General features: G+C 40.0%; 1 protein-coding gene across 1 annotated transcript in view; it reads right to left on the bottom strand.

The window, feature by feature from the left end:
• The window catches only part of LOC133009766 (cytosolic carboxypeptidase 4), a 194,409-nt gene that overhangs the window by 131,713 nt on the left and 36,158 nt on the right, over positions 1 to 26,538 (bottom strand). Inside the window, exons 7-10 of the mRNA XM_061077300.1 lie at positions 18,143 to 18,180; positions 13,937 to 14,145; positions 12,012 to 12,177; positions 9,351 to 9,415 (exon numbers count right to left, since the gene is read on the bottom strand). Of these exons, the coding sequence (XP_060933283.1) occupies positions 9,351 to 9,415; positions 12,012 to 12,177; positions 13,937 to 14,145; positions 18,143 to 18,180 (478 nt within the window). The remainder of the gene's footprint in view (positions 1 to 9,350; positions 9,416 to 12,011; positions 12,178 to 13,936; positions 14,146 to 18,142; positions 18,181 to 26,538) is intronic.

The raw sequence follows: 26,538 nt of genomic DNA, 5'->3' as shown, positions 1-26,538 counted from the left end.
CAATCAAATCCAAACTACACACATAAGACAAGAGTCCCGGCCTGAAGACATCTACACTGAAATCATTTCTTAAAATCACAGCGCCCCCTGGTGGCTACAGGAAATGTATTTTTTTTTGCATGTCTTACACTTGGATGTATTTCTCCTCATCCACTGACCTCAACCATGTCAAACTCTATCAAATGGGTCTCAAGACATTGATAATGAAGATATAAGATTACTGTGACTTTTCGTCAAACACAGTATTAATGGCGTGGCATCAAAGTTCATCAACTCGCCGTGAAACACGAAATTGCTGTAACTTCCGTGTTCATGGTTCCATCTCCCTCAAACTACATGTGTGTATCAACAGCCCCCCCCTGAAGATATTAATAGGGTTTTAAGAAATGGGCGTGGCCAAAAAAATGACTAGCGCCACCTAAAGGGCAGCCCCGGCACTACGATTGACCGACATGTACAAAAATCCATTTTGGCATGTGTCTTTTCATAACAAACAAATAAGTCTCTTGGATCGATATGTTAGATCAAACAGGAAGTCCGCCATTTTGAATTTAGTGGCCATTTTGACCATATTCACCATTTTTACTTTGATGTACTTGTCCCAGGGCTTTTATCAGTTCATCTTTAAATTCAGATGAGTGTCATCACAACAAGATGGAGATAAAAATTGACTTAGGGATTGTTTTTTCGTCACACCGTGTGACCATGGCGTGGCGTCAAAGTTCATCAACTCGCCGTGAAACACAAAATGCTGTTACTTCAGTGTTCATGGTTCTATCTCACTCAAACTACATGTGTGTATCAACAGCCCCCCCCCTGAAGATTTTCATATGGTTTCAAGTCCGTGTGACCGTGGCGTCGAAGTTTGATTACACGCCATCAAAACACGAGGCTCTGTATCTCGGACATATATTGTCCAATTAAGTCCAAACTAGACATGTAAGACAAGAGTCCCGGCCTGATGACATCTACACAGAAATCATGACTTTAAATCACAGCGCCCCCTGGTGGCTACAGGAAGTGAAGCGTTTATTGTCCAATTGAGTCCAAACTAGACATGTAAGACTAGAGTCCCAGCCTGATGACATCTACACAGAAGTCATGACTTTAAATCACAGCGCCCCCTGGTGGCTACAGGAAGTGAAGCGTTTATTGTCCAATTGAGTCCAAACTAGACATGTAAGACTAGAGTCCCAGCCTGATGACATCTACACAGAAATTATGACTTGAAATCACAGCGCCCCCTGGTGGCTACAGGAAGTGAAGCGTTTATCCTTGCCACAGAGAGGAAAACTCATCCAACGCGGAGACGTGCGCTTGGTCATCGACCGCTCTCTCCCCCGACCGCAACAGGCTTCAACGTGCAGGTGCTCGGGCCCGCAAGTGCTACAACGTAGCCCTAGTTATTATTATTATTGTGACTAAAGTGAATTGGCTTTTTGAGGGCTTTAACATGCTGAACTTCTTACCAAACTTTGCAGAAAATTAGAGAGTGGTGAAAATTTACGTATTCTGGTGTATTTGGAAATGGGCGTGGCAAAATGGCTCAACAGCTCCCCCTGGAACCCAGCCCCTAGGTTTCCACATAACCGATTTTCACCAAAATCGGGCAAGAGGTGTATCGTGACTAATCATGAAAAAAAGTCACAAAGGGCATTATGAAAAACGCAACAGGAAGCCCGCCATTTTGGATTTAGTGGCCATTTTGGCCATTTTGGCGATTTTTACTTTAATGTACTTGTCCCAGGGCTTTCATCAAATCAACTTTAAATTTAGATGAGTGTCATCACAACAAGATGGAGAAAAAAGTTGACTTAAAAAATCAACTTTTCGTCTCACAGTGTGACCTTGGCGTGGCGTCAAAGTTTGATTAAACGCCATCAAAACACGAGCTTCTGTATCTCGCACATACATGATCCAATCAAATCCAAACTACACACATAAGACAAGAGTCCCGGCCTGAAGACATATACACTGAAATAATTTCTTAAAATCACAGCGCCCCCTGGTGGCAACAGGAAATGTCTTTTTTTTTGCATGTCTTACACTTGGATGTATTTCTCCTCATCCACTGACCTCAACCATGTCAAACTGTATCAAATGGGTCTCAAGACATTGATAATGAAGATATAAGATTACTGTGACTTTTCGTCAAACACAGTATTAATGGCGTGGCATCAAAGTTCATCAGCTCGCCGTGAAACACGAAATTGCTGTAACTTCCATGTTCATGGTTCCATCTCACTCAAACTACATGTGTGTGTTAACATCCCCCCCCTGAAGATATTCATATGGTTTTAAGAAATGGGCGTGGCAAAAAAACTGACTAGCGCCCCCTAAAGGTCGGCCCCAGCACTACGATTGGCCGACATGTACAAAAATTGAGTATGGCATGTGTCTTTTCATAACAAACAAACAAGTCTCTTGGATCGATATGTTAGACCAAACAGGAAGCCCGCCATTTTGGATTCAGTGGCCATTTTGACCATATTCCACATTTTTACTTTGATGTACTTGTCCCAGGGCTTTCATCAGTTTAACTTTAAATTCAGATGAGTGTCATCACAACAAGATGGAGATAAAAATGATTTAGGGATTGTATTTTCGTCACACCGTGTGACCGTGGCGTTGCGTCAAAGTTCATCAACTCGCCGTGAAACACGAAATGCTGTTACTTCAGTGTTCATGGTTCTATCTCACTCAAACTACATGTGTGTATCAACAGCCCCCCCCCCCCCCGAAGATATTCATGTTGTTTTTTTAGGCCGTGTGACCGTGGCGTTGAAGTTTGATTTAACGCCATCAAAACACGAGGTTCTGTATCTCGGACATATATTGTCCAATCAAGTCCAAACTAAACATGTAAGACTAGAGTCCCGTCCTGATGACATCTACACAGAAATCATGACTTTAAATCACAGCGCCCCCTGGTGGCTACAGGAAGTGACGCGTTTATTGTCCAATTGAGTCCAAACTAGACATGTAAGACTAGAGTCCCAGCCTGATGACATCTACACAGAAATCATGACTTTAAATCACAGCGCCCCCTGGTGGCTACAGGAAGTGAAGCGTTTATTGTCCAATTGAGTCCAAACTAGACATGTAAGACTAGAGTCCCAGCCTGATGACATCTACACAGAAATCATGACTTTAAATCACAGCGCCCCCTGGTGGCTACAGGAAGTGAAGCTTTTATCCTTGCCACAGAGAGGAAAACGCATCCAACGCGGAGAAGTGCGCTTGGTCATCGACCGCTCTCTCCCCCGACCGCAACAGGCTTCAACGTGCAGGTGCTCGTTTAAAGTTGAAATCTGTGATAGGATGGGAAGGGCAGATAAAGTAGCTCATACATACTGATCTGGAGACAGGGGATATTGGATGCAGCCCCTCTCTCCAGATCAGTCAGGCTCAGCGTTGACATCCCCGTTCAGAAATCGTATGCTCCCATTCCTAAGCAACTGTACAAGGAAGTAAAAGAGTACATCCAGGAGTTGTTAGTGAAAGGATGGATTGTAAAGTCTAAGTCGCCATATGGCGCCCCTATTGTTTGTGTCAGAAAAAAGATGGATCATTGCGCCTTTGTATTGACTACCGACTGCTTAACAAAAAGACTGTGCCAGACAGATATCCCCTTCCCCGTATTCAGGACTTGATTGACTCGCTTGGGGTCTATAGCTGGTTTTCCATCTTAGACCAGGGCAAGGCCTACCACCAAAGCTTTATTGCCGAAGCTTCGAGACATGTCACTGCCTTCAGGACCCCTTGGGGTTTATAAGAAGGGGTCAGAATACCCTTCGAGTTGTCAAATGCACCAGCAGCCTTCCAAAGAAGCATGGAGTAAATTCTTGGGATGCTGAGGGATGAGTGTTGCATCCCTTATCTCTATGACGTCCTCTGCTTCACAAAGTCATTCGAAGAGCATGTTGAGGTGCTGCGCCGTGTACTCCAAGTCTTTTAATGCCACAGGGTAAATTGAGGCAAGAAAGGTCTGAGTTATTTCGCAACGAGGTCAGGTACGTTGGTCGGCTGGTGTCTGCAAATGGGGTGAGAGTGGATCCAAAAGATGTTGAGGCAGTTAAAGCATTGAAGGAGAAAACTCCACGACAGTAGGAGATGTTCGGAGGCTGCTAGGTTTCCTTATCTATTACCCAGCATACGTACTAGTGATGGGAAGTTCGGATCATCGTTCAGTAAAATGAACGAATCTTTTTTCGAGTCATTCATTCATTTCAACAGGGGGGGGGGAAGAAATTCCTGCATGAAATTCCTGCATTAAAATTATGTATCATGACAGTTTGGATGATTCGAAATGGTAATTTATTATCACACTGGCATTTAATTATCACGGCAAACAATTACACTGCACTAAACTGTAAGTGTAAATGTAAAGTGAAAATAAAAAAAACAGTCAGTATGACTTGTGAACGAATATCATTCACGTCTTTCTAAAACAGAGGTCACGTGAAAGGGAATGAGGTAACTGTATCTTCTACTAAACTAATGCAGGTCACGTGAAAAAGGATCCAAAGACTCGTACAAAGACCCAGTTGGGAAATTAACGAATCATTTCTGTTTCCTCTAGCTACCAGTACTGAGCCTTTGCAGGTCACGTGAAAAATGATCCAAAGACTCGTACCCGAAAACCCAGTCGGGAAATGAACAAATAATTTCTGTTTCCTTGACTGAGCCTATGCAACAGTCCCGATGCGCGGCCACGAGAAAATTAACGAATCTCTCTCGGAGTCCTTGTAAGGATTCGAATCGTTCACGAACGACACATCACTAATACGTACAAGACTTCTCAGGCATAGCAAGACCACTATATGAGCTGCTCCAGGTAAAACCCAATTCATCATAACCTAAGCCTATCAGGGGGAAAACATAGGGCCCTCAACTAGAGATGAGCCGGATACTCGGCTAAAACGAGTATCCGGTACGGATAAAGCACTTTTGCCGAGCACAAGTATTATACAAGTAATACTCGTCAATATCTGTGCTCGGACTGAATGAAAATCCTCACACAGCGTCACAGCGCTCCTCCCCTTCACACACCGCTCTGCTCGCACACTCACAGAACAGCTCTCAGTCACGTTAACGTTTAGGGTTTCTTCAGCTTGAAGTTTGTTTTTATTTCAGTTTGTACTTACTTATTAACCAGTAGAGTTCGGTTAAACGTGGGTTAGTTCAGACGTGGTGCTTGTAGAAAGCGACTTGCGTCTCTGCCTGTCGGAGATTTTTTTTTTTTTTTTCGCTGCATCGCTCTTGTTCACATGAATGTGATTATACCGTGTTTGTTTTAATTATCCTCATCCGAAGCAGGAGAGACCCGCGTCTCCTGTCAATCTTGTCCCCGGGAAACACAGTCTCCCCGCCCCCCTCTCTCTCTCTGTCTCTCTCTTACTCACTCATACACACACACACACACACACACACACACACACACACACACACACACACACACACACACACACACACACACACACACACACACACACACACACACACACACACACACACACACACACACACACACACACACCTGGTGTGGAAATAAATTGAAAAAAAATAAAAAAATCATAGAAAAATTTCAAAGTTAAAAAAGAAAGTTATGTTGAACCAGCCCACTTCCGGGTTAAATCACACCCACTTCCGGGTTAGGCCCCGCCCACCCACACATGGTTAACAGATACAGATACAGATAATGCTGTACTCGCTCATCCCTACCCTCAACTGCTTTCACGTACCCCATTAGAAAAATCAACATGCTGTATTTTACAGGTTAGAAGTGGGTGAGAGTCATCTACATTAACTCCTTCAAGCTTTATCACCATGAGTGTTATTGAGACATATTGATGTCGTTTTGATTATTTTGATAGACTGTTTAAAACTTTGAAACTCCGCTGGACAGTGAGGCGGGAGACACACGCCACTAGGTGGGCTGTGACCACATTGGACTGTATAGGTGTTTATATTACCTGCATAGTCTCGCAGGCAGGTAGCTATAATATGTTTATTTTATACAGTGTGTACTTCAGCGCCCACACACACCTACGTTGTAATAAAGTCATGTATTGTTATTGTGCGTTATAAAGACCAATTATAAGCTAATGTTCAATCGGTTTATATTGAAAATGTTTGTATTTCTTCCTGAGTGAAAGCTATGTTGTGATTAAGTGTGAAATTGTGTTGAATTTGAATAAGATGCAGTCTGGATGATGAACTGAATGCTACGAGTCTTCATTGCTGCTGCATTCATGCTGTATGTTACAGACATACTTTGTTGTTGTGGTACCAATCCTGGGACCTGTAACATTACATTACATGTCATTTGGCTGACGCTCAACATTTATGAGGGGCCATTTAGGTGTTCAGTATCTTGCCAAGGAAACTTCGGAACGCAGATGGGGAAGAGTGGGGATTAAACTGGCAACCTTCTTGTTAGAGAAAGACCACTCTACCCCCTAGGCCACACCGCCCCACACACAACACATGTTTAGGATGGCGTTGACTTTAAAAGGGTCTTTTATTCTGTACCCAGCATACAGACAGACTCAGGCTATCAACCCTAATGATTAAACAAGTTATTACATTACATATAATGAAGCTTTTATCCAAAGTGACTTACAATAAGTAGTGCAATAAGAGGGCCAGTTAAACTCTGGTCTTCAGAAACTGAGAGCATCATCTATCAATCAAATATTATTTGTATAGCCCATATTCACAAATCACAATTTGTCTCATAGGGCTTTAACAAGGTGTGACATCCTCTGCCCTTAACCCTCAACAAGAGTAAGGAAAAACTACTAAAAAAAACTTAACAGCGTAAAAAGAACGTTGAAACCTCAGAGAGAGCCACATGTGAGGGATCCCTCTCCCAGGACGGACAGAAGTGAAATCACGTGCATGCAGGACTGTTTCTCAATGACAGACTGGGATGTGTTTAAAGCCAGCCACACTGGAGGATTCTTCCATCAACAGACAGGAGTTTGCTGAATGTGTGACTGGTACGTTAGCACCTGTGTTGACAACATCGTTCCCACCATACAAGTCAGGAAATTTCCAAACCAGAACGCCTTCATGAACAGTCAGGTATATCACATGCTATGCACACGATCTCCTGCATTTCACAGATTATAAGGGTAGGACCACAGAGATCGCTATCTCCACCATCACCTTGCCTGGACAGCTCAACCAATTCTACACTCTTGAGACCTCCAGCAGCAACACACGGGGGAGGCACTCAAGGCAGCAGGCCCAAACAGCATCCCTGGGCGGTGCTGGGCTGGGCATGTGCTACAGAGCTGGCTGATGTTTACGCTTCCATCTTCAACCTGTCTCTCTCAAAGTCCACGGTTCCCACCTTTTTCAAAACAACCACCATTATCCCAGTGCCCAAAAGGACCCCAGTGACATGTGTGAATGACTACAGGCTTCATCATCATGAAGTAACTTGGAAACCATCTCTGCAGCCCTTCACATAGCCCTCTCCCACCTGGAGAACAAAGCCTACATCAGGATTCTGACAGGATACAGCTCCATTTTAATAAAGTCTTCCCCTACAAGCTCACTAGCAAACTGCCAAACCTTGGACTCAACTTTACATTCTGCGACTGGCTGTCAGATTTCCTCACTGGCAGGACAGTTAATGGGTCAAAATTGGAAATACAACATCGAACAGTCTTGTGATGAATACTGGTACCCCACAAGGATGTGTTTTTCTAAACACTGTTCACATACGACTGGCATTATTCTCACAGCATATGGAAGTGAGGTGGCAAGTCCGGTGACATGGTGTGAAGAGAACAATCTCACCCTCAACACAGAGAAGACCAAATAAATGATCGTGGACAGGAGGAAGGAGAGAAAAACTCATCGGCCGCCGATCATCCGTGGGTTTGAGGTGGAGACGGTGAGCAGGTTCAACTTCCTAGACGTCTCTATCAGCGATGACCTCACATGGACATTTGAAATCACCCAGCTGGTCAAGAAAGCACAACAGCAACTGTACTTCCTGAGGAGGCTGAGGAAACTCAGCATGTCACCAAAGATCCTTAGCAACGTATGATGTCATATTTTCAGCGGCATTAAAGAAAAATTGCATCAAATTTAATTTACAATTAACCATACATAACAGCGGTTACGGAAATTAGATTGTCAGGACATCGCTACCCTCTCTGCAGGACATCTACCGCCGCAGAGTCCACAGAAGTGCCTGCTCCATTGTTAAGTGTAAAGTGCAGGATGTCCTGGACTACCTCAACACAGATCCTTCACTGTACCTGTGTGATATTGTCGTGACTTTGTGCGGTGTAATAGATTAATGCATTTTCAGATGCCTTTATGTGTTTTGCATTACCTGTGATAGTATAGTGTACATAGTGTGGGCATTTCTGGCTTCCTTTAGCAGACACAGCTCTCCTGTCTACATAACTAGTTAACCTGTTTTGTATGACTTTTATAAAAGGGGACATATTATTCCTATTCTTATAAATTCCACTTTTGTTGTGCTTCCACATGTTAATTTGGGTATCTGGCATGTCTACCGATCCAAAAACTTTGAAAAAAAAAACCTCCCGCGATTTGTTTTGGTTCCTCTAAGTCAGAAACGTCATGCTTAAGTGACTGCGAATGAGCTTCCGTATCAATCTCTCGTCACAATGAAATGGGAGTCTCTCTTACATGGCTTTTCCCCGCCCCCACATCTCATCCCCCCGACCCCCCTACACTCATTATATATACGATATTTGCCAAAGCACTTCACTTCGTTTTTGCAAACCTCGGATACACCTGGAATAGCTAGCTAGCAGCATGAAGCACCCAAGATGCGCTGTGGTCGGCTGCACAGATCTGTACATAAGGTCCCAGCCTCAGAAGACACAAGAGCGAAATAGATTGAATTCATATTTGAAGGCAATATCCCGGAAAGAATTGGCAAAAGTCTGTTGGTGTGCGCCCTGGTAGGCCCTTTTCCATCATTCGGAGACCCCCGTGTCTCCGCCGTGTCCCCGGCGTGGAGAATGTGACTGGTAAAATGCATCGTAAATTGTGTCTTGTAAAATGCAATCCACAAATAAATGATCAGTGATAGTATGAGTTGTATGGAGGTGTGCTTTGAGGCGCAGATACAGATTTGAAGATGGAAATCACTCTGCATTACTTTTTGGATTGTGTTTAGCGATTTATGTAACATTGACAAATTTGTGATTAGTTGACTTTCTTTACTCCAACTCAGTGAACAAGATAACCATGTTTTCAACAGTAGATTTCAAGAGAGGTCCTGATGATCAAAGGCTCTGAAATTACACACAAATGCATAAACATAAGACATACACACACAGAGACACACTTACATAATCTTTGCTCTCTGCCTGTTGCTTTTCAGCGTCATCATCGTCACTCTCCTCACTGCTGTTATCTGGTCACAACAGAGAAAGTTAAGTGAAAATGTCAGTGTCCAATATGTGTGTGCCTGTTAAAGAGATAGTTCACCGAGAAATGAAAAGTCACTCATTGTGTATTCAAAGTCCACCAGAAGTGGCTCAGCTAGTGGATGTTTTCGACAGTCCCTGAGTGCAACTCGTCGGAGGTTTAGAGTTAAAACACAGTGGAAATTACCTCTTTTCTAGTCAAATTTGAATGTGGGGCTTGTGGACATTTGGATAACACCACACGAGCAGTATCAAGGCATGTAATGGTTTTTCTGTTGTTTTATTACGTTTGAAGCTTTGGTCACTAATTTCTTTAATTGTATTGCATTCTGCTGCAACTCTGTTTACCTCTGTACTTATAAAGTGTTTTGTGGACTCAATCAATGTATCCACCCCTCCATCAGCATAATGTCGAGTAGATAATGAGTACATTTTCATTTCTGGGTGAACTATCCCTTTAAGTCTAGCCTGGAGAAGTACCTTTTCCTCAGAAAAAAACAAGGCTACAATAAATACACATACTCTCATATTAATTTGGAAATATGGAATACACAACCAAACTAAACCAAAGAATTCCTCAAACTGCATTATACCTATTAATTTATTATCAATATTGGTTATTTCTAGTGTGATCGCTTTACCTTCAAATCTTACCAAAACAAAGTATTTTGCTGTAACTATAATTTTATCCAATTTTTACAAATACATTATGAGTGATCTGTTCGAAAAAGTTAATCACAGGGTTTCTCAGGTTTCTGTGCTCGTCCAAATTGTATTTGCCTGGTATACAAGGTCTGGTTTTTTTACCCTTTTAAAAAAAAATGTTGTTGTTTTTCCTTAAGGCCGTATATGCTACTCCGTTTTGACGAAGACAGACACATGGGAACGGCTTCGCCACCGCGGAACGCCCTCTCCGAGCACCTCGGAGAGCTCTTCGTGCACCTCTGATTTTTCTAACTACACGACGGCATTTTGGAGAGCCTAGGGATAGCCCTTGGCTGTGATTTGTCCGCTAACGACATCATTTCCGCACGACGTCATTTCCGGAATCACACATTTCCAGACCTCAAACTTCCTGTTTCATTCCCTATATCACATTACCGCCACTTTAAAACCATAAAATAAAATACATTACAAGCAAGTCCTCTTCCATGTCAAGCAGCTCCAGCTCCATCAACAGCCTTTGTCTGTTAAGGCCGGAGCATGCTTCTGCGTTGTCAGGGGCCCGCAGGCACGCAGCTGTAACGCAGGACTCGTTCTCATTCATGGTTTTCCAACCGTTGCGCGTGTTGCCATGCAATTCCCCGCCGGAACACTAGGCGCAGTAATGTTTTTTGTCGAAGTCGGCTCTTCTTCGTGTGTTGCACGAAGAAGAGCGATTTATTTACATCGCCACGGCGGCTCCTCAGAGCCTTTTTCTGGCGGAAAAATTAGTTAGTTAGTTAGTTAGGGACGGGTTATACTAGTGGACATAGTGTCGGATCTCTTCTGCCAAGTGCTCTTCTATTTGGTCCATATTTGTTCTTCTAAATCTTCCGTGGTTTCCGGGCATGAACCGGAAATGCGACTCCGGAAATGATGTAGTTAGCAGACCAATCACAGCCCTTGCGGGCGGGTGACGCTTGCGGGGCTTTGCCGTCTAGTTAGAAAAATTGGCCGACGCACGTAAGGACGTAGGAAGGGCCGTGAGGGGCCCGGAAGGGCTCCTGCGTCTCCGGGCCCGTGAAAACGCAGAAGCATGCGCCGGCCTTTAGTTGCCATCGTTCACTGTGTGTGAGGAAAGCCAGGAGGAGGTAAATAAACAATCGTGGTCTTCTTCTACATACAAAGACGTCATGAGGTAGGCTTCTCTAAGCTCGTCTTCCATTATCCCAGTTTCAATTCAGGATGCAGACACGATAAGAATAGTCGTAAAACCTTCCTTTTTTATAAAGCTTATAGTTATAGATGCCTCAGGTCTGCCTTGGACCAGCTCTTTGTTATACTGTAATTGTTGTTGACACATGGAGCATCTCTTTGCTTTCCTCCATCTTCATCTTCATTCTCTCCTGAAGGCGCCTTGTTTCATTGCAGATTCAGCTGCAGCTGCAGTCACAATGTGGATCGTGGTGGCAGAGGATTGTAGATTATGATTACTACTAGATTGCAAGATATACAATATCAGTCATTGCTGCTCCCTTGCTGACATTTTCTTTTGTCAAAACTTTAGACATTGATACATCTCTCCATTTACACACTGTCTTTTCTCATGAATGTAGTAAATATTGTTATTTTGTTGATGTGCTATTTTACATGCAACATCTATTGCACTTCTGTCTATCCCTTCCAAATGTCCAGATTAAAGCTCACGTCCTGGTGGTAGGCTGCATTATAGGTAGCAAATCCAGCTGCCTCCATGTTAGTGGATTGGAAATGAACCAAACTAAAAAGTAAAACACACATCAAATAAATGTTTCTAAAAGATTAGACAGAGGAGGTGTCCGGTGCTTGTATCAGAATCAATTGACTTAGAGTATGTGTGTTGTGGACTGTAATGTTAAGCTTTACCAAAAGTTGCATCATTACTTTGATTGTTTACAGTACCTGGTGCAATGTCTACATCAGGGATGGCATGCGCTCTTCCTGGCAGGAGAAAGGTGTATGCAGACTGATCTGATGTCAGTGGTAGAGGAGTTTTGGGGAGACACTTCCTCATCAACTGCACAGAGGGCTCAATCAGAGACTCCAGACCTTTCATCAACAAATTTGTCTACAAAGGTAAAAACAAAAAAGCGACATGTTAATAGACTAATCATTTGCTCTAGCTGGACTGTACTGTTTAGTAAAAAGGGATAACGATGTACCAATTAAGCTGTACTCTGTACACATAAATTAATATTAAAGGAATTTGACTTTATTTTAGAACATAAGACAAGATGGAGAATATGTTTGAAGGTCTACTAAACTAATTATAATGCCAACCACCAGTTGATGTTAAGGACATATCTTCAGATGTTCATCTTGGCGTCATCATGAAGCCTATGTTGATAAAGCCTATCGTTAGGGCTGGATCAGGTGAGTGCTGAACTATCCCTTAGTTAAGCTGCTATAGGTCTAGACCAGGGGTGTCCAAACTTTTTATCCCGAGGGCCACATGCAGAAAAAAAATACGAAGGTCTGGGCCACTCACGCCACCACGCCCCCCTGCCCTTGAGCGGACTGTTGACAGTGCGCATCAATCACGTAGCTCAGGGCGGGGGGCGTGGCGGTGCGTTCTGAGGGACAGCTGGCAGGTCAGGGGTGAGTTAGGCGCCACCTAGTGTCTCAACTGAGAAGTGCAATACAGTGGGCCATAGTCCATTACATTACATTACATTTCATACTTTATCCAAAGCGACTTACAATAAGTGCATTCAGCCCCAAGGGTACAAACCCAGAACAAAAAGAATCAAGAAAGTACAATTTCTTCAAAAATAAAGCAAAACTACAAAGTGCTATCAGTAAGTGCTCCAAAGTGCTCTTTAAGAAATTGTTAGTATTTTTTTTTTTTTTATGCGGGCCAGTTCAAAATGGATGGCGGGCCACAGTTTGGACACCCCTGGTCTAGACTGTTAGGGGAACTCCCATCAAACAGTGATCACTTCTCCCCTTCTCACTGTCTCTCTGCCCCCACATACATTTATTTATCTTAATTCACTAAAATGTTTTTTCCTCCCATAGTCTCCCTCTCTCTTTTTCATTCTCTTTGCAGGTAACTCTGACTCTATTATTATTATTATTATTAATACATATTAATTAATTATTATATGAACTGTGGCTGCTATCATTAATAATTAACAACATCTTAACACTGTTATTGTTTTCATTATAACTTGTCAGAGCTGATACCTGACTGTGCCCAAGTGTTCCTGGTCTCCCTCTCCGCTCTCTTTTATTTACTGTTATTAATGGAGTTAAATCTTGAAGAGTATTTGGTATAACTTAGCCTTGATCAATTCCAAAGCTTCTCAAAAGAGCATTGGAAATCACAGTCTCAACATTTGAGAAAACAGGTGATTAAGTTGTGGTTTGGCTTGTCTGACAAAGGGGTTCTACCTTGTAACCCTGGTATGCCAGACATGATTTCTGAAATGCTCTCACCAAAAGAACTGGGAATTGAAATGTGCAGCTTCAGTAATGAATAGGACATAGAAGAAACTAAAAGGCAACTTTAAGAAGATGGTATATTGTAGGTACTTTACAGTTGGAAAATACACAGTATGCTGCAGAAGTACATTGTTTGACCACTGAGTATTTGTGCATGCAAATGTTTGTTTATATGGTTGGACAAATGGATTCGATCCCAGTCTCCCCCAAACCGCGGGCCGAAGTGTCATTGGGCAAGATACTGAACCCGAAATTGCCCTAGATTGAGGACTGTGCCGGAAGTGTATGAGTGATGTATGATAGGGAAAGTGCTACACATAGGGGGAAAGCTGTATTGTAAAGCAATTTGAGTGGCGCTTAATAAATACAGCTATGGATTTTACCTGTGTGGTGTGATACAGCAGTCTGAGTCCTCCCTGGGATATGAAATCCTGTCTGCCAGGATTGTTGTGGGTGACCTTATGGAGGCAGCGCAGCAGCATGTGCCGGATTTCTATGGCAGTATGTTGAGTATCTTTGCTGTGCCAGTCATCATAAAGTTGCAATAGGCCAGAGATGTAACCCTTTGATATCACAGAACAAACGTTAGCCTCTGTGAGGGAAGAGAGAGAGAGAGAGAGAGAGAGAGAGAGAGAGAGAGAGAGAGAGAGAGAGAGAGAGAGAGAGAGAGAGAGAGAGAGAGCAGTATGTTTAACTATTTGATCCCTCTGCTGTTGACATCAGTATTGGGATGATTGGAGACAATATAGACTGAGCAGATCAATACAAAATATAGAATGACATACATTGTTGACTCCAAATTGTCTGGCTTTTTGGCTACATGGTATCTATCAGTTCATCTGCATCCACTCTGAACACTCCCACTCAAACAGTGTAGTTACATATTTATATGTATTTTTTGCTGATGTGTCTCATTCATCTAGTATCTTAGCTCTATGTAGCACCAGTTTGGAGCCACAAAGCTCAAATGGTAAACAACCACATCATACAAATGCCTGACTCAAAGCATTTTATAGAACAGTTTTTTCACCCATTCATACCCAGAAAACTCTTGAGCATACATCAGCGTAAAATGACAGAGAGAAAAAATATGTTTAAGTTTGGCCCATGTCCCCTCCACTAATATGGAGGTGGCAGACATTATTCCGGATCCAGACCCAGACGCCGTTAAATTTGGACCTATAATCAATAAATTATTTAAAATTGTCAAATTTTTATATTTAATCGCTGCAGTTTTGGCCAGAATAGACCCCACTTCTCTCACTACTAACCTTCCACTTTTCAGTTTTAGAGTAAGTGAAGATGGGATACAAGAGGAAAAATAAGGAAGAGAAAAGCTGGGGTTAAAGCTTTTCAGTTCTCAAGATGTGTTGAAATTATTAGATAATTGATTGACAAAACTAACACTTAAATAATTTTTTTAGTTAAGAATATTTTTAGACTACACATTTAAAAAATGCTTTTTGTTATGTATTGACCTTTTTACTTGACATGAAGAAACACTTTTTTATTTGATTACTTATTTAAAATCTCTAGTTCAATGTGAAAACTGATAGTAAATATTGTTAGAATATATATATGACTTGCTTTGATTTGACGGTAAGTTTTTGGATGCACACAAATGTTGATACATCTGATATTTCAATATATAATGCACTTAATCATAATGCTAGTAAGACATTATGATGTTCCAGATCTTTGCTTGAGGATATGTTCTATACCTGGACCTCTCATATAATCCCCACATAAACTCCAATTGCTGCTGTTGGTGTCATGGGATCATTTGGGGTGTGGGTCATTCTTGCTTGTGCATGCTGGTTCTGATGATACAATCCGAGTACAGCTATCACTGCCTGGGATGTCATCTCCCATGTGACAGTTTAGATAAAAGATTTGAAAAATGTTTTGTAAAATTCGGTAATCATTCAGGGAGCTGTGGAAATATAATTGTAGATTGTATATCATAATAGAATAACAATTAGATAGACAATTCCAGATCTCATTAGTGACATCATCAAATGGTTGGAAAATATGGTGACCATGGTAACAGCAGAGGTGACCACTCAAAGCGCTTTACAGCAGTATGTTGCCCTAGGACACACCTCCTGGTTAGCTCTACCCCTTTATTCACAGCCACTGCTGAGAGTATTTCTCACTTTCGACTATTTTTTAAAAGCCTATGTGGATGGCTCTAGTCACAGGCCCCTTTCACTTCTTAATGCATATATATTGACAGAAAGATTGACATTTTTGTATAAGTGGGTTAAAGGTCATACGACAAAGTTGGTGCAGAGCGATTGTCTGATTGTTTTATAAAAACAATCGAATAATGATCTGATCAGCTTTTAAAAGATCTAGATTGGCTCCAAATAATGTCAGAAGGCTGTAAGAGGTCATAGATGGTGCCAAAATCCCAAAGTAGCAGGGTGGGCCTTTAAACTTGCCCTTACAGTTCAATCAGGTGCTTGGGTATTGTTATGTCTGTAGAGGTATTCAACATAATCTGATCCATAAATAAAATCTTAATATGACGTGAGTAAAACTGCTTAAACCTGCAGCCTAACCCTGTTATTATATGAAAAGCATGAAAGTGATATTCAACTAAGTGAAATGTAACTAGTGCAATCGACAAGATGGTGATTCCTCTCAGTTGAACTTGGTATTTTAAAAGCCCTCCTAATTTATTGAGGCATGGCGTTCAGTTAAATGTCAATGGAATTGTTCCCTTAAATTTTGCCATAGCCACTAACCACTAACCACTAACGCTATTATTATTAATGTCAACATGAATATATTGACATCCTGTACATAATTTCTTTACATGTTTTATGACCCAGGAGCATGGTAAACTACAACAAATAGAATTGTTGTTTTTTTCTAGGATGGGTGTGATAAAATTAGAACAAGGCTTTCAAATGGGATATAGAGGATTTTAAAAGTGGGATTAATTGATAGATTGATAGTAAAAATAATTCTACCTCCTTGACACTGTAATCTGAGATCAATTAATTTCTTAAATCAGCTTTGGATGGCAGTGATGTAATGTTTAAGAGACCACATTTAACTTAACTTGTTTTGCAGAGATTTTGTTCATTTCTATTATGTTTTTAGGGGAACGTTTTCTCTACTTATTTTTGATTTAATTAATTAAAAGACAATGTCTATAGGGTTTTAAGTGAGTGACGGATCTAAAGAGTAATGGTGATTCTGGTGTTAGAAATGTTGGAAATGTGATACCTTAAATTTGACACCATTAAATGGTGTGCCTTGGGGCATTCAATATGTTTGGTTATCAGAAAGAAATTAATATTAAAAAAAATTATATTAAATAATAACTTTAATTGATTAAAGTTACATCGGGGCACCACCATTCAAACGAAGGGAAAAGATAGCCAATATATAGCCAAATATTCCAACAACACAAGTCAAACTTATAAACATCACATGAATTGAACAGTCTTTGCTTAGCCTGTAACCAGTTTTGTGCAAGTTAACACCTCTCATGAACTAGTTCAAAGTTCAGTTCTTACAAGTAAACATGAATAGTTCATAGTTCACCATTTAAATTCTGAACTAGTTCATAGTTCAGTTCATTTCATAGTTTTAAGGTGGAACATGAGATGAAAGACTTAACTTGTTTTTTAAAGAAAACTTTATCCATCACTACCCCTTGCCTTTACTGTTGGAATCTTTATCAGACAGTGTGTAAAAATCCCTCAGATAATAATAAGGTGCATCGTATGTAGTTGCTGAGTCAGCTGTTGTCTTGTGTTGCAGGTATGGCCTGCCCCTTTAAGGAAAGTTTGTAGTGTGTGACGTAGAAGTGCACCTGGGTATTCTGGGAAAAGGCGCTAAAAGTGTGTGTATAATGAGAGTGTTGCTCCTGCTGTATATCCGAGAAATAAAGTGGCCGCATTCCAAGTAAAGAAATGTCTCCTCCTTATTCAGGTAGTGGTCCGGACGGCTGGTTACCGGCCAACAGACAGCCAAAATAATCAGTGAGCTGAGCTCCCAACTAGGGTTGGAGCCGAGAAAATGGCCAGAGAAGAAAACACTTGGAATACGTTGCTTGTTTGGTCTACATTTGTGTGTGATGAATCATAGGTAACGTAGTGCGAAGTCGAGTTAGTTGGTTTAGGTTAGGCTACATCGCGGACTATATCTGTAAGAACTGGAATAGATCAAAATAATCTGAATTTATTTAATTCAAACAAAACCCAACCCAAGATAAACATCTTTTTATTCATTATGGCCTTTAAAACTTAAAACTTAAAATTAACTTATTTAAACCTGCAGAAACTCTTGTTATATTAGTCTTTATACTTAAACAACAGTCTTTCTGCCAATGGGACCCCAAAAAAGCGTACTTGTTATGTAGTGTATCCCAATGAGATGCTTCTGTGATCATCAGTATGTTATCCATTATTCATAAACTCAGAGAAATACATCATAAATAAGAAAAGGGTGTCAGAAATGCAAGCACTGCCACTGAAGAAAGTGCTGTATTGTGATAATGGTGGTAATAATGATATACTTATAGTATAAAGGAAACCATGAGCTGGTAAATGAAGAAAGTCATGAAAACTTACTTGAACACAGCAGGGCGGCAAAGGCATTAATTGCTGCCCTGGAAAAGAAACAGAGGGAGCAATCATTTTCTGATATTATAATACGTAAACATTTTGGGTACACAAGTTAGGCCATGACACAAATAAGGGTTTGTGTTTTTGAGTGTTTTGATATGACGACACGCACCAAAATAATGATGTCATTCAGATGTTAGTATTTGCTGTAGCTCATTGTTTTAAAGTTCTTGACCTTCTATGCAAAGTGCCTTGAGATAATGTTTACTATGATTTGGCGCTATATAAATCAAATTGAATTGAATTGAATCAATGTTGTTATATACTGTTTCGACTTTGTGGTTTCTTTTTATTCTTAAAAATAAAACAAGTAGTAATATGCTTTCAGGGCTTTCTATCGTTTTTTTAAATTTGATTCAATATTTCTGGCAGGTAGGAAGAACAAACATGACATAAGTATAAACAAACAAAAAACAATAATTTAATACATAAATAAGTTAAAAATATAGTTTGTGGCAGAAAAGACCATTTCTGTTTTCCTAAATGTTTTATATTATTATTTATGTATATATTTTTACAAGTATTACATTTTTATATTTCTACATCTATTTCTATATATTTTACTTATATATTTCTACATTTATTTACTTAATTTACATCTATATTTAATCCTGTATCTCTTTGTCCATATGTTCACTACTGTACATAGGTGGCCTTAACAAAGTCTAAAGCCTGTTTGGCCATAGCGTGGTGATCATTGGATCTACTACTTTTGTCTGGAGATGGCTGGTACACAGGTGCTTTGCCCTCTCAGTATTAGCTGCTTGGCTAGTTATTGATGCTTAGTTCTATGAAACGCTGTGCCAGTTAAGTTGACTGATGATGTAAGAGACTTCTTGCAGTTTGTCTTTTAATTAGATTCATTGAATTTTGTTTTCATAGCACAAAATCACAACAAACAAGGCACTTTACATAGTAAAGTCCTAAAAAATTATAGAGAAACTTGACCTGACCAGGATCCAAGTGCAGAAACAAAGACCAGCAGAGGCAGTTCAGCAATTTATTCCAATAATTTAACACACATGCTTAGCTGGGTGGAGAGTCCATCAACACAGAAAAAAGCAAGTAGCTGGAGCCAGGGTCGAAAACCCCAAAACACCAGAAGAGAAGCATCTTGAGACAGTAACAGACCTGAACAGAACCCCTACCAAGCAGACACATTGCTAATAAATACACAGGAATCAGAGATAATTGAACTCAGTTGTGTGATACAGTAGGGTAGCTGCATACAATCTCTGTAAAAACAGACAATGACAGGAAGTAAAGTAAGAGAATGGGTGTGTTTGGAACCTCATACTAACATGACTGCAAAATTAGCATGAAGTGCGTTCCAACTGCATAGAAGGCTGTGCAGATTTTGTGAAAAGGGGAGAAATGCTTCGATGGATACTAAATTTGTAAGAATGTCAGTATGCACAATGAGCTTAGTTGACAGACTTAACTGCCCCATAATGCATTGCGTTCCTCAGTTCCTTCCTGTACAATTGCAGCTTATGCAGTGGATGCTGCCTGCTTAAAACCAGCAATGACTCGCATATAAATGTTGATAAATCATTCTACCATACAGCTTGTTAATACTTGCTTTACAAGATCTATACACAAAATGAATTTATCTCTATTGTTGGAATTTAATATATCGCACAACTTTCCTGCCAGCATCTTAGACTACATGTTAGCAAGTTGACTAATGTCAAGGTAGCTAAATTAGTTGTAAATGTGGATGAGTAATAACGTGACTAATAATGCCATGTATTGTTTTTCATTTCTTTAAGGGACAGGTGAGGACACTCAGCGCATCGCTCAATGAGGCACTGAGAATGAACAGCAATTCACTGGTTGCGTAATGCCACCATCAAAGGTTTGGAAGAAGAGCATTTGTGATGTAATGTTCATGAGCCCTGCTCTTCACTTGATGTTGTTATATTATACTACTACTACATGTTGCATTTGAAAAAATAAAATGAAGAGGAGATGGAAAAGGAAGGAGAAGCGAGGGGCCTTGGGGAGAAAACAGAGAAGGGAGAGAGAAAGAAGAGAAGATAGATGGCATAGTGAAAGGAGAAACAGAGAATGGAGAGAGTAGATGGACAACAGAATGAGGGAGGAACAATAAGAGAGAGAGTGAAGAGAGAGCAATGCTGAGCTAAGCCAGGGAGGACAGATTTAAGAAGATAACGGAGCTGTTCTTAGAGATAGAAAGAAGAAATAAAACACGATTCAGTTTTACTTCTGTCATTATTTTAGTTGCTTGAAAAATAGTCATGGGAAAAGAGCTGTGGAACACTGTTGCTTGGACTGGAAAAATTTTAATTCAAGAAAGAAAAATCCCCAAAACACTGGCGAACTTAACTAATAAACAGCATGTGGACAAAAAACACTTTAACAACAAAGAGACAATTGAAAGAAGCTGCATTCTCCGGGGTGGTGGAAGTGGACAGAGTCCACCGTATTACGAAACCCTGACTGAGGTCAGAGGGAGAACGACCACGGACAATTATTGCAAAAATACACAGCGACCAGGAAAGGGAGCTGATATTGCGATTAAGTCGGGAGAGAGCACCCTTGTATTTTTGATGGTGCTGGGGGGCACATCTTTCCGGAATACACAGCGACAAGCCTTTGGTAAATTCATCAAGACACTTCGCGGGGCTAATGTGAAAACTACTCTTCGCTTCCCTGCCAAAATGCCCATTGAGCATAATGGAAATACTACAACGTTTACTTCAGCGGAGGATTTACCCTCCAGCTGATGCTACAAACCCATATGCTGGTAAATCGAACAGAAGTGAGCTGCAAGATGGACTAATCGGTTGGTATCTGTAATTGTCTGAGATACTGTTTTGTTTACTTGTTATTCATTTATGTTTGATAGGGTGATTAAATCTTAAGTCTTTCATTTTAAAGCTCAGCAAAAGCAGGCTTAAATATTGGTTAACACATTGGTTTTGAACGTGGGTAAAGACGTGGTGAATTCATATTGCCGCCTTGCTGTTTCCCGAAGAAGATGGGTTACGGCCAACCTGTTTGGCCTAACTTGGGTTAGGGTGAGAATGGGGTATATTATATGTGCCAGACTGGGGAAGGTTTTAAATATAATTTAGGTGTGATAAGCCTACTGTTTGTGTTTTAAAAATGGTGCTTCAAGCTCCTCAATTTTCGTAACATTCTCCATTCTCCTATTTGATTTAACATGTATATATTTTTATTCTATTTTGTTATATATTGTTGTTTTTATATTGTTGTTTTATGTTCAGTGCACCAATGACACCAAGGCAATTTCCTGTATGTGCAAATATACTTGGCAAATAAAAGAATTCTGATTCTGATTCTGATATTTGACATGTATGTTTATTATGGCAGGAAGGCTTAGAAATATGCCTACTTCTGACACAGGGATAATAATGTTTGTTACTTGGAATGTAAAGGGTATGGGAAGTCAAGTTAAGAGCAGGAAGGTGTTCTCGCACTTGAAAGTAAATTATTTTCAATTTACTACCTGATCTTGATTCTACTAACTTAATTATAGGCGGTGACTATAATTGGGATTGCCTAGATCCCTATCTCGATTGCCTTTCTACACATCCTCCGCCGTCTATCAATTCAGTCGGCACTTTGAATAATTTGATTATATCCTTCAACTTAGTAGATATATGAAGAATACAGCACCCAACTGATAAAGAATATACATTTTTCTCACATGTGCATAAAACATATACCCTACCTGATTATTTTATTATCGACTCTAAGCTGATCTCAAATGTAGTACAAACAAAATATCAGAGTCCTCTTACCATGTCCTTTAATTGGTCTTTACCCAAAACATAGTATTCTTGGCGATTTAATCCTTTATCAATGCAAGACGGTTATTTTAACAATAATATAAAGGCAGCCATCAATAATTTTTGGTTCACCAAAGATAATGGGGAAATCTCAGATTTATTTTATGGGAATCTTTTAAGGCTGTGGTATTAGGAAAAATTAAAGAAAAATAAATCACAAGCCTGTAGTTATCTCATTGGATGCAGAAAGGGCGTTTGATAAAATTAAACAGAGATATATGCAAGCCACATTGGACTTAACTAAGACTCACTTAAAAATATTTTTAAAAAATGGCGCTTCAAGCTCCTCAATTTTTGTAACATTCTCCTATTCGATTTAACCATAATTGTATTCCATTTCAATCTGATCAGGCCTTATTTACTGGAAGGATAAAGGACTGACTACTAGTGTAGACTTGTACATAAAAAATAATTTTGCATCCTATATGGAGCTGAAAGAAACCTTCTTCTCACTTTTTACGTTACTTACAAGTTAGACATTTTGTAAAAAATTATGTTAAAAAACCTTTGAAAACCCATCAAATCAACACTCTTTTATATGTTTTATTGAAACAAAATCCTACTCTAAACATCTATTTCAAAATTTGTGACACTTTTTACTCATGAGTCTGTTGTTTCATCAGAACATATAAAATCTGCCTGGGAGGCAGATCTAGGTGTAGAGTTGACCGACAAGATCTGGAGGGAGGGGATGGAGGGGATCCATTTGGGCTCAATTAATGCCAGGTTGCAGTTGATTCAATTTAAATTCATGCACAGATTACATTATTCCCACATTTTTTTGTATGTATCTGATGTATGTGACAAAAGTAAATCTTCAAAAGGCACTCTAGGCCAGACCTTTTGGTTTTGCACTGCCACAAACTGTACAGCAGACCCTTATGTTTCGTATGCTAGTTGCAAAGAGAATAATACTTGAAAGCTACCAGTGCTCCTTGTTTCTCCAGATGGTTAATGGAACTGATTTCAGGGATACATCTTGAGAGGCTTTGGAACAACACGCAGGGTTTTCTTTCAAAATTTGAGAGCACTTGGGGCTCAATTTATAGGCACCATAACTTTCCGGAATGACACCCCAAATTTTGAGCAATGCCCATTCTGGCTATTCCTTGCCATATGCTTTATTTTATTTATATTATTGTCTTTTATGCTTTTGTTTGTATTGCATGTTTTGTTTCTTTATTTCTATCTTTCTGTGTGAGAGGGATCCCTCACATGTGGCTCTCTCCAAGGTTTCTACGTTTTTGTTTATTCCCCATTAATGGGGATTATTTTAGTAGTAGTAGTTTTTCCTTACTTTTGTTGAGGGTCAGTGCAGAGGATGTTGCATCTTGTGAAGGTGAGATATGAGCTATACAAATCAAATTTGATTGATTGATTGACCCATCTAATGTGAAGTACAACAACATAACATGTTAACAAAATCATTACACAGAATAATAATTTCACTGAAATGAATTTGAAATTCTGAAACTTCAGTAGACAAAACAACTTGATACACATAACTAGCTAACTATATGGATATATTTGAACTTATGATCAATATCCATATTTAGGCCGGTGGGAGTTTGGCCTTAGTTAAGGGGAATCCACAGGCCCAGGGTAGTTTGCATCTCATTTTATAAAACAGCTTTAGTCATTGTCTAATAACTTGTTATCACATTTTTGATAATATCATCAGATTATATTTTTAGGTTTTCTGTTTCTACATATCTATAAGTCATTTCTCTTGTCATTTTATTACAAGGAAGTGTAGCTTTATGATGAATTTACACTCGTTATGAAAAAGGGGCACCAGCTCTTGCAGCAAATTTATATAATTTAATCAATCAATTTAATGTCACTTATAAAGTCATACATTACTGATTCAATGGATCTTCATTGTCTACCTCAAAGAAACACAAAGAGAATTTTACTAATATCTGATAGGAAGGGAGTATATATAATAATGATAAAACACACATGTAATACCGATGGTATATCTATGTGTGTGTGTGGTTGGAATGAGAAAGGGGGAGTTGCAATGTTGAATGAGGAAGTCAAAGTCAAAATAGCGGTAGGCCACTTGATTTGAACAAAAGGGGGCTCTGATCTATCAGAGATGCAACCACGCTATTTTAAGTCTCAGAAGATCTATAAATATTTATACGTGAAATGTGCAGGTCGGAACGCGCGTGTAGGCAGGTTTAGGAGGAGAGAGAGAGAGCGAGAGAAACATGCAAAGAATGATCAGACGAGATCTCAAAACACGCCAGAGACAATTTTACGGTGACTTTACCACTCCGTACCAAGCAGACGTTGTGTACCGATCTTTTGATAGGTAAAGTCTCTGCAAACTTGGTCGGACGATAAGAGTGCGGCCGGAGACGCTTCGTCACGGCGCTATGGCACTTAAACACAGTAGACACGGTGGTCATACACAAAATAGTATTAACATACACAACAAATGACACGCAAACTATTAAAACTAGTCTCTGCCCAGACATAAAAAGCCTCTTACTTGCTGTTGTTCCTCGGTTCGTGTGCATGGCCTCGAGAGCGGCAGTTCGCTTGTTCAGCTGGTGGCAGCAAGTATTGCGCTGGGCCGAAACGGAGAGAATTTGTCTCTTTCTACTTCTACAAAGTCTTTGTCCGTCTGCAGGAATAAACAGCTGTGGAGCAGTTGTTTGTGGATCGGGAAAAAAGTCTGTGAGCTCGTCCTGCGAGTGAAGTGACTTTCTTGCCGCGGTCACTTCAAAATAAAATCAACTAAAAGAGTCTATCAAAATAAAAGGGTAAGCTTTAAGATAAAACAAAAAATTAAACAAACGTCTGAGTGATCGCTCCCTTTAAGCAACTGAGTACCACGGAGGAACCTGGAGTGGTCCTTGTAGAAACAACAGAGCACAGGAAAAGCACAGTTTTAGGGACGCTCTCCTATTTATTTACCTGAGAGGTGCCGGCCTCCCTTCAGGGGGGGGGGGGGGGGCGTGTCAGAGTTCACACTCAAAGAGCGGCTAGAAAAACCATGGGGGTCCTCCCATGCCTTCTGGGATTATTTGGCTTCACAGTGAAAACTCTAGGCCAGGCTCTAGCAAACCCATAGGCCTCGTTTTACAATCATTTATCTCGACTCGATCCCAACAAAGTAATTTATTATTATTATTTAAAAAGTCATAAACACGATACTAACGGACAAATAGTGTCCAAGGTAACAATGTAGAAAGGAGGAAAGACAGTAGCACTCTTTTCTGCAGCAAACTTAATTATAAGTCTTGTGGAAATCCCATGCTCTAAACTTCTGCTGCTGAACAACCAGAAGGGGGCATTATAACACACAAATGTCTGCTGAACATGAACACCAGAGGGCAGGACACAGTGTCTTCATCCCTCTCACACCAAACATCAATTTACCTTCAGCACATAGACAAATGTAGAGCATACATTTACATACAATTGTGTGAGGTAATGCATAAACAGTTAGATTGCATATCCTCTTCCACCCAAGACCAAATAAACCTTTGCTGTATGAGCAAATAAAGCCATATAGGGTGAATTATATAAATGTAGCTTATGAATAGGGAATCATTGACTGATCAATGTGAAACATTAAAAGTTAATTTGACAATAGTGTTATCAAGTGTTCCTAGTATTGATAAATGCTTGCAGCTAAATGACAAAATAGAATATTATTAGTTGCAGTGTAGTTATATGGTAAATGCATAGTTGCTTGTTAGATGAATACCTCAGGCATATGAAATCTCTATTTAGCTTTCATTAAGTCTTAGTTAATTTGATAGAATCCCTGAACAATTCTAATAGCAGAGAAAACAATATTGTCCAAATTACAGAAACGTATGAACTTTCAGTATATAATGTAATGTGGTGTTATGACATCTGTCTGTGATATATCCATTTGGTGACACCTCAAAGCACTTTTAATGAGTTAGTGAGCTCTGGTCATTCGTTTTTGTTGACCCCTGTCGGCGAGTTCCATCTGAATACTCCTCAGTGTTCAAACAGCATTCATTGTTTTTGTTTCCAAATCCAAAATAGAGCTTCAATATATCAACACACATCTTTCCATACATATGGGAACTTGTGTTCATTACTGTAACAACACGTTCCCGTAGATATATGCTGTACAACATCAGGAGAATACGTCCCCTTCTCACTCAGAAGGCAGTGCAGGTTCTGGTCCAGGCCGTGGTCATCTAACGCCTTGACCCTGGATAGGCAACCTTTATTATCGAAAGAGCCATTTTGCCCCCTCTTCCCCCAAATTAAATCTTTCCGGAGCCGCAAAACATATTTGATAACACAGGTTATAAAGTTATATATATAGTTATACAATATATATAAAAACTACAATTTGTTGCATTAATTAATTAATTTATAGAACGACAATAAAAAAAACTGTTGACATTTAACTGCTAGTTTTACTTGTTACAAAAAAAGAAAACACCAAACTCTTATGAAGAGGAGAACAAAATACATGTGCAGGCCTACTTTGAAATAAATGAA

This window comes from Limanda limanda, chromosome 8 (assembly GCF_963576545.1).
Source record: "Limanda limanda chromosome 8, fLimLim1.1, whole genome shotgun sequence".
Taxonomy (NCBI): Eukaryota; Metazoa; Chordata; class Actinopteri; order Pleuronectiformes; family Pleuronectidae; genus Limanda; species Limanda limanda.
Note: the sequence above shows the minus strand (reverse complement) of the source record. Positions and strands in the feature narration are given on the sequence as shown.